At 38.7% G+C, this 9,479-nt stretch overlaps 2 protein-coding genes across 2 annotated transcripts in view; both read left to right on the top strand.

The window, feature by feature from the left end:
- The window catches only part of LOC107677693 (protein phosphatase 1 regulatory subunit 7-like), an 18,102-nt gene extending 11,263 nt beyond the window's left edge, over window positions 1-6,839 (top strand). Inside the window, exons 11-12 of the transcript XR_001632876.1 lie at window positions 4,501-4,506; window positions 6,829-6,839. The gene's annotated coding sequence lies outside the window, so the exon portion shown is untranslated. The remainder of the gene's footprint in view (window positions 1-4,500; window positions 4,507-6,828) is intronic.
- The window catches only part of ubxn7 (UBX domain protein 7), an 18,189-nt gene continuing 9,548 nt past the window's right edge, over window positions 839-9,479 (top strand). The window contains exons 1-9 of the mRNA XM_016472688.1: window positions 839-942; window positions 3,047-3,203; window positions 3,302-3,369; window positions 4,052-4,117; window positions 4,200-4,312; window positions 5,636-5,782; window positions 5,892-5,982; window positions 6,713-6,840; window positions 6,925-7,387. Coding sequence (XP_016328174.1) covers window positions 873-942; window positions 3,047-3,203; window positions 3,302-3,369; window positions 4,052-4,117; window positions 4,200-4,312; window positions 5,636-5,782; window positions 5,892-5,982; window positions 6,713-6,840; window positions 6,925-7,387 — 1,303 coding nt within the window. The 5' untranslated portion in view covers window positions 839-872. The remainder of the gene's footprint in view (window positions 943-3,046; window positions 3,204-3,301; window positions 3,370-4,051; window positions 4,118-4,199; window positions 4,313-5,635; window positions 5,783-5,891; window positions 5,983-6,712; window positions 6,841-6,924; window positions 7,388-9,479) is intronic.

The raw sequence follows: 9,479 nt of genomic DNA, 5'->3' as shown, positions 1-9,479 counted from the left end.
TAAGCGGTACAATTACGTAGTGTAGTCTTTATCACCCTGCAGATTTTTCTTTTGCAAAATAATCTGCTGACTGTACACTATCCCTCAGCCTTGCCGCGCCCCCCTGTTTGGGAACCACTGGCTTACAGTATTATCACAAGCAGTGTTGGGGAAAGTTACTTTTAAAAGTAATGCATTACAATATTGCGTTACTATATAAAAAAGTAATTACGTTACTTAGTTACTTTTTATGGAAAGTAATGCGTTACGTTACTTTTAAAATCTGGACAGGGCTTGCTTGTTTGTTTTTAAAATAAAAAAGTTATATTTTTAGCAAATATAAAAGCCTTTTCACACCAAACGGCTGAAGGGAAAGTAAATTTACGTCCGTACAGTAGAATGCAGAAGAAGAAATTTCAACACACTTCAGCAGTAAAAAAAGACACAAATGTTTGTCTAGAGTAATTTGTGATTATTATTATGATTATTATTATTATGATTGAACTGGATCATCGAAGGTCAGAAGCAAAGACATTGGTTTATAGAATAGGATTAAATACATAATAATCTGATTACGTAACTCGCGTTACTTGTAATGCGTTACCCCCAACACTGATCACAAGCAACGGTATTTTGACCAAAAATAATTACAAATCAAAATATCCTTGCTAAAATAAAGTTGTACTAAAGTTAGGCACGTAACTAATTGTAATTGTAATTGTACTAAGGTAAGGCGTTTATTCAGCACACATCGGCACCTCGTCCACGATGCTACGATTGAACTACATTACCCAGAGTTCCAGGGCGTTGACGCGCGGAGGCAGACGTAGAAAGAGATCCTATTGGTCGATGTCGTGCATGCGTGCAGTCGTGTTGGTGTCAGTGGCGGCAAGATGGCGACTCTCGGAGACGCATCAGCCCCGGGGGTTAATGGGTTAATACAACAGTTCACAGCCATAACTGGTAAATATTGACAAATTGCATTTGAGGGAAATTTTGCGCAGGCCAGTAAAACACGGGGTCTTCAGAAATGCTATATGTAGGGAAGAGGGCATCATCATTACTGCCCCCTCTGTCATGCAAAGGAAAGAGACTAACGAAAGCTTCGGCTAGCTGCTATATGCACTTGCTTAAATATGGGTCTACATGCAAAAGGAAAGAAATCCGAACAGAAAGGGGGCGAGCTGATATAGACTAATTTCTGAAGTATACCGACGGTCATGTAAAACTCTCTCAGGCTGAACTTTGAGCATGTGATTGCAACGTTACTTCTGTTATTTCACCATCGCTACATGTGTAACACCTTTGAATTCAAACCAGATTAGTGCTGCAGTAGGATTTTCACTCTACGATTATTCTTCCCACTGCCATATTTAAATGCTACAGGTTGATTGTGTGTGTTTGAATGTTTTCAGCCACCGCGAGTGTGTTTAACAACTTCGGCAAGTGTGTCTGTGGATATGAGCCACAATCCACAACATGGCGGTTTGTGGAGGCTGATTCTCAAATCAGTTATCCGTTTCTCTGTGTGCTTCTCACAACTCACATCTAAGTGACAGATACACACACAACTATAATGTTCTTAAAGCACTCCGACTGTTTAGTTGAACTGTTATTGGAGGTGTACGCAAAAGCTGCTTTTGAGCATCGCGTGACGGAGTGCATCATTTGATAGTTTAGCTTCTGTTGATTAGAAAATACAAGCCATGTTTCGCAGCTCGCTACTTTTTCGTAAAGGTGAAAGATGCGCTGGTTGTGCGCATGCGCGCTCCGAAGGGGCGGGTGTTAAGAACTGAAACGAGCGAGACATTCCAGCAGCTCGCTCGCACTGCTTCTGTGCGCCTTCAACGGAATATTTCAGCTTTTTTCAGTGCATTTTGTTTGAACGGAATATTTCAGCTTTTTTCAGTGCATTTTGTTGCACTGTTTTACATTTATAAAACTATAAGGGTTTGAACAAACAAGGCATTTGTATAAGTACTGAACAATGTAATTTCTTAATACAGGCTGCCTCACCAATCTTTAGAGTGGTTTACCACAATTATTTTAAAATACCATAATTATACCTTACATTTTTGGGTTACACTTTACTTGAAGGGGTGTGCATAAGACTGACATGACACCTTCATAATCATGACATGACACCTACATAATCATGACATGACACATGTCATGAATATGAAAGTTTTTTATGCATGTTTATGACAACTGTCATTAAGTGTCATTCGCTCAGTTATGTAATTTTTCATGCAAAGATGACATTGTTTGAGATGTCTTTGTTATGGGCTATGGTTAGGGGTAAGGGTAGGGGTAGGGTTAGGTCAAATAATGTCATATTTGCATTAAAAATGACAACTGAGCGAATGACACTTAATGACAGTTGTCATAAACATGCATAAAACCTCCTTCATATTCATGACATGTGTCATGTCATGATTATGTAGGTGTCATGTCATGATTATGAAGGTGTCATGTCAGTCTTATGCACACCCCTTCAAGTAAAGCGTTACCCATTTTTGCTTATTTATGAGTTTTATTTGGCATAACATCATGAGAATTACAACATAGGTCTTTTTCAGGCCTAAATCCCCCAGCTACTACTAAATTCATGTATGCATCATTATGCATGATGTAATATATTGCAGAAAAAAAAATCTATATTTGTTTGGACTTGAACTCTCTCACTAGATGGATAAAAAAATACTGAAACAGAAAAGACTAAATAAACAGCTCAAGGTAAAATTAGCAAAATATATACAAATAACAAAGTTATTTACAGTTCAAATATGCCATATTGTAGTGCTGCAATGCTTTTTGGTGAAACAGCACTGTATTTATTTGTGTTTAAAACATATGATGTCACCATATAATCTAAGAAAATCCTTGTTGTTTAGTATCTGACACTGTTATTTGAAGATAACTGTAACCGCAGTACCAGTAATGTGTTTCCAGTTACGGATTCACCTCTTGAAGTGCATCTGCTGTCATTTCTTTTCCCAGTGTGTTTATGTTTCACCTCACATAATAAATGCTGTAAATGGTTTTGCATGTGTATGTTTGTTTGCAGGAGCCACAGAGAGTGTAGGGAAGCATATGTTGGAAGCATGTAACAATAACCTAGAGATGGCCGTCACCATGTTTCTTGATGGAGGCGGCATCGCAGAGGAACCCAGCACAAGCGCCAGTTCAGCCGGGGCGTCCAGCAGCAGACACCCCCCTGTAGAGTGAGTGTCTTCATATGACACACCAAAGGCTCTTGGTCTCTCTCCCAAGCAGCTATGTTGTTTTTTGTGTTTGAATGCTGTGTTCTTCTCTCTGGCAGAGATGATGTGCGAGCACCCATTCCTCAGAAGCAAGACATTCTGGTGGAGCCAGAGCCCTTGTTTGGAGGTATTACAGTTCCTATTTATACATCTTACATTTGTCTAACCCAGGGGTTCCTAAACCTTTTTTGTCAAAAAGGTAAAACCTTTTCGTTTATAATTTAGTATCGTGAATCGTATTGCATTGTGAGTTAAGTGAATCGTTACATCCCTAATAATAAAAAATCAACACCATCATCATAAAACGATAATAATAGTTATTATTGTTTTAAATAGGTTTATAAAAAAATATATTACTGTTGTAAATTACAAGCACTGAAATGTTTTTTTTTTGTTTTTTTTTTACTGAAACACAGAAACCATAATTATAGTTTTCATTTAGCCCAAAACACTGAAAATTACCAAACAGTTTTTAAAATAATCAACACTCAAATCAAAACTTCAGTCATATATAAACATATAAATTGCACTACATGTATTAGTAAGGAGGTCGAGATGATCGGGTTCATGTGTGCTTCACTCTGAAACACTCGCTCATCAAACTATACAGATATTTAATTAAATACAAGCATGTGATAATCAAATGCTAAGCTATTTCGTGATTATCGTTCAGCTTTATTTGTATTTAAATTTTACATTCAGTATAATGAATTATTCGCTTTTTATCAACTCACAAACCCCTCCCTATATGCGACACCCTGGTCTAAGCTGTTCTGTTTACATAAACTAATAATATCTTTCTTGCACAGTACCAAAGAGGCGTAGACCAGCACGATCAATCTTTGATGGATTTCGGGATTTTCAGACTGAAACCAGTAAGTATATGTGAGGCATTCTGATGGCACACATGGTCTAGTGCTTCCTCTGAAACCCTGCTGTTGTGATGTGAATCTTTAGTGCGACAGGAGCAGGAGTTGAGAAACGGAAGTGCAGCGGACAAGAAGCTGAGCACTCTAGCCGATCTGTTCCGTCCCCCAATTGAAATCATGCACAAAGGCAGCTTTGAGACGGTAAGCTCTATGACTGCATTAGTAAACCCATTACTATTACCAGTAACGCATCCACTGATTGGCTAATTCATGTGCTTCAGTCTTCCGTGTCATTAAGTACAAACTTTGTCAGCATAATAATGTGTTTTGTTCCTGGCCAAGAACAAGTCAAGCCCTGCAAATCAGGGAGTGTCCAAACGCAGATTCAGGCTGTCGTGAGCCTTAAATCAGGAAAGAACAGAAATCAGGCCAGGCGGCATCAGTTCTTAAAGAAATGTTCCTGGTTCAGCCCTTTTGACAGCATCTGTGACTGATGTGCTGTTAATTACTACAGAAAATAATTTAAAAACATCCCACAGTTCGTAAAAACAACCAAAAATCACTTTTACAGAAATGCACTTACAATGAAAGTCCAGGGGTCAAATGATAGTTAATTTGCATTCAGGACTGATTTGACCCAGAAGAGATACATAAAAATGAAGGAGAAAAAAATGAGTATGGGGACCAAACTTGCAAATGAGCCAAGAATAGCAAAATAAACATCATTTGTTTGTTTATTTATTTATGTATTTTTTTTTTTTTTTTTTTTTTTTTTTTTTTTTTTTTTAAAAAAAAAAAAAAAAAAAAAACTCTAGCTTTCTATTCTACTTGTTTTTCTTTGTTTGTGTATATATATATATATATATATATATATACACACACACACCTTGCTACGTGTACTGCGTTAGGCTAACCGAGACTTGTCATTTAAAATCTTTTTTTTTTTTTTTTTTTTTTTTTTTTTTTTTTTTTTTTTTTTTTTTTTTTTTTTTTTTAAATATAACCTTTTTAAAAAGTTACACATTTAGTTTTTGGGTCCATTTGGACCTGGGTGTCATTTTTGCATCTAAGTTAGATTTTGTAAAATATATTTAGCCTCTTGCTCATACCTCATACACACTTTTGGGACTGAATTTTGTTTTTAAACATGAATATGCACGTCAGTTGATGAACCATTGCAGAATGAAAAAGTATTATCTTTTATCTTTTTCGTCTGAAAGTGAAACTTTATTCAAGTAAAATGAATATAGTTTGTTTGAAAATACCAGGTTACGTTCCAGAGCAATATTGATGTTGTTTTGATGTTGTTTTCTTAGAAAATGAATATGTAGGTTTCATAAAAACCTGGACTGTGTTTGAGTAGACTGTTAATGTAAGAGACAAAATCATTTAAGCACTTTAGCAAAAATACAAGCTTGTTTATGCTTTTAATTAGTTTTACATTTGGAATATTCCTGTAAGTCAAGCCACTATTTCCATTATGTGATTTAACACTTTCCCACAATGTGTATTGTGTCACCTCAGGCGAAAGACTCCGGTCAGCTTGAGAACAAATGGCTGATGATCAACATTCAGAATGTCCAGGATTTTGCCTGTCAGTGTCTAAACCGAGACGTGTGGAGCAATGACGCTGTGAAAAACATCATCAGAGAACACTTCATATTCTGGCAGGTACATTTACACAGACATAAAAGTCTTCTGTCTCTTTGTCTTCCATGACATTATTTGAATTGTGAATGTGAGCTTTTGAGTTGTTTAGGTAAGCTGTGTTTGCTTGTAGGTGTACCATGACAGCGAGGAAGGGCAGAGGTACATTCAGTTTTACAAGCTTAACAAGTTCCCCTATATTTCTATCTTGGACCCTCGTACAGGTGAGAGAAACAAGGCAGTGTTGAACTGATTTATTACGTTTTCTGGAAAATAAGTTTGGGTCAATTCATTTCAGATGCCCATGCCAAGTCATACATAAAATGACTCGTGTGCCTTTTCTATAATGAGCATATTTTTGATGAAATAAAATTCATATTTTGGGGGTAAAAATGCCTCAAAAAAAGAATACATTCATAACAAGATATATATATACACGTGTATATATTATTTTTTTTGTCAATGCAATTCTTTTTTTTATTTATTTTTTATTTTTTTACACAGGGCATTTACATTAAATTCATTCATGTCATTAAATGCAATCTTCTTGAAAATTTCAACTATATGAAACCAACATAAATTCAGAGAGTACCTGGCACATGCATTTTGAAATAGATTTTTTATTAAATGTATTGTTTTCAAAGGAGTTAATACTGGTGCTTGTCATTTATGTTCTTATAAATTTTATACAACAATATATTAAACTACAATTTCTCAAATCTGGATGAAAATGTTTTTTTTTTAATTGCATTACACTGGTTTTGCTATAGTTCATGTATATTCATGCATAATATATAATTTTTAAAAAATTGATAAAGTAGTAAGACATAAGTAGTAAAGTAGTAAAAACATGGTAGTAATATGATAACATGAAACTTTGAAATGTTTGCATATTGTTTTTAAAAAAAAATTTATTTCAGCATTTTGTTTTGTTTTTCCCTCTGACATATCCAGGACAAAAGATGGTTGAGTGGAACCAGTTAGATGTGTCCTCGTTCCTGGATCAGGTCACAGGCTTCCTATCAGAGCATGGGCAGCTGGATGGGCAGTCCAGTCAACCTCCGGCCAAGCGGGCTCGTTCTGTAAGTCTTCCACTTTATGCTCCTGGAAGTTCCTGAAAAAACATTTATGTATTTTTGCTTCACTCTTTTTATCCATCTATACAGGAGAGTTTGATAGATGCCAGTGAGGACAGTCAGTTAGAGGCCGCTATCCGGGCCTCTCTTCAAGAAACACACTACGAGTCCACCCAGGACAAGGCAGAGTCACGCTCAGATGATGATTCAGATGCCGAGCCTTTCTCTGACAGCGAAGGCCTGATCTCAGTGGATGGCTCAGACAATGAGGCCGGTGGAGGAGAGGATTCTTTAGACGGACACATCTCTGCAGAGGTAGCTCCTCCTATCAGACCGGACAGCCCAGCCCATCACAGGAAGTCCCCACACAAAGAGCTGTGCCACAGGAAAGAGGAGAGTAAGAAGAACCACCTAGAGCCGGTTGGGCTCGGGCTCAGTCACAGTCAGACAGGACAAGCTGAGTCCCAACAGCGACTGGGAGAAAACCACAGATCCACATCACACCAGCCCTCAGAACCTGCCGGCACCAGCACAGCAGATCCAGACGACAACGGTATACGCCATTTCATACACATATCAGTTGTCTAAAGGGATAGTTCACCTCAAGATAAAAACGGTCATTATTTGCTCACCCTCAGTGATATTTCAAACCTGATTGCCGTTTTTTTTCACTGAAGATAAGAGGAAAAATCCTCATATAGTTCATAGTGAACTTGTCTGCCAAAGTCCAAAGAAGCACTATAAAAGCTAAGGTATAAAGGTAGTCCATATGAAACAACATCTTTGTGTGAGAAACAGACTGAAATGTAACTATTCTCTGATCTTCCCTCCCAAATAGATGCTAATTTGAGAATCATTGTGTCCAGATGGAGTCAGAAACAAAGCAAACCCATTTGTGAATGAATCATTCTTTTGAGTGCCACAGCCATATCACCCTGCAGCCCAAGACTGGTTGCCCACTGAAGCTAAGCAGGGTTGAGCCTGGTCAGTACCTGGATGGGAGACCTCCTGGGAAAACTAGGTTGCTGCTGGAAGAGGTGTTAGTGAGGCCAGCATGGGGTGCTCACCCTGTGGTCTGTATGGGTCCTAATGCCCCAGTATAGTGACGGGGACACTATACCACCCCGGTGTCCTGGCCAAATTCCCTCCACTGGCCCTTGTCAGTCATAGTCTCCTAATAATCCCCATCCACTAAATTGGCTCTGTCGCTAAGCAGGGTTGAGCCTGGTCAGTACCTGGATGGGAGACCTCCTGGGAAAACTAGGTTGCTGCTGGAAGAGGTGTTAGTGAGGCCAGCATGGGGTGCTCACCCTGTGGTCTGTATGGGTCCTAATGCCCCAGTATAGTGACGGGGACACTATACTGTAAAAAAGCACCGACTTTCAGATGAGACGTTAAACCAAGGTCCTGACTCTCTGTGGTCATTAAAAATCCCATGGCACTTCTCGTAATGAGTAGGGGTGTAACCCCAGTGTCCTGGCCAAATTGCCGCCACTGGCCTTTATCAATCATGGCCTCCTAATAATCCCCTCCCACTTGATTGGCTCTATCTCTCTCTCTCCTCTCCACCTGTAGCTGGTATGTGGTGAGCGCACTGGCGCCATTGTCCTGTGGTTGCTGTCGCATCATCCAGGTGGATGCTGTACACTGGTGGTGGTTGAGGAGAGACCCCCACATGATTATAAAGCGCTTTGGGTGTACAGCAATGCACAATAAAAGTAGGGATGCACCGAAATGAAAATTCTTGGCCGAATAAATAGCCAAAATGTGCTTTTTACTGTTTTGTCTTGCTTTTCAAAGACAAAAATCATTTACAAAACAACAATTTAAAAATATTTACTTAACACTGCACATTTTTTAGCATTCTAGCAGACATTATACCTATAAAACACAACTTAACTTAAAATTAATAAGTTAGTAAAATAATATTTTTTGGCCATTTTTTAGACCCCCTTCTTAAATCAGGCATGTATTTTTTACTGTACAAATAAATGCAGCCTTGATGAGCAGAAAAGACTTATTTTAAAACATTAGAAAATATTATAGATCCTAGTCTAAACACTATGTGTAAATGTTACAATAAATGTATTAATAGAGCTGTTGTAATTATTATTTTCATTATTATTTTCGTTTCTTATTTTATTTTACAGAGCAACAGTAAAATTACAATAATAACATTTATTAATGTTGACGGAGTTCTTGCTTTTTCTCAACTTTTATTTTGGCAGAAACCCGCAGGAAGACCTCAGACCACACACTGACCTGCATATGATCCTCTCTGTCCGTACAACACGATTGGAGATTCCCCGACGCAACTTCCTGTTAATCTGTAGCGCCACCCAGACGGGCGTGTCACAGCGGGCGAGAGAGAGCGGCGTGTCGCCCTCCTTATTCATAATGTCGATGTCAGCGCCTCGAGAAAGAAACAGCCTGGAGTAAAGACGAACAGAAGATGTCAGATGAGCCTACGACACCAAAAACAGCTTTCAGGCGGCGTTTGACCCACGTGACGCAGTCGATGTAGCCCTCGCGAGCGGCGATGTGCAGCGGCGTGTCTCCGTGCAGGTTAACGGACGACAGAGGACAGCCGGCATTCAGGACCAGCTCCGCTATCTCAGCGCTGCCCGCGAACGCCGCCCAGTGCA

Source organism: Sinocyclocheilus anshuiensis, unplaced genomic scaffold, assembly GCF_001515605.1.
Source record: "Sinocyclocheilus anshuiensis isolate Anshui unplaced genomic scaffold, SAMN03320099.WGS_v1.1 scaffold1299, whole genome shotgun sequence".
In the NCBI taxonomy this organism is placed as follows: Eukaryota; Metazoa; Chordata; class Actinopteri; order Cypriniformes; family Cyprinidae; genus Sinocyclocheilus; species Sinocyclocheilus anshuiensis.
Note: the sequence above shows the minus strand (reverse complement) of the source record. Positions and strands in the feature narration are given on the sequence as shown.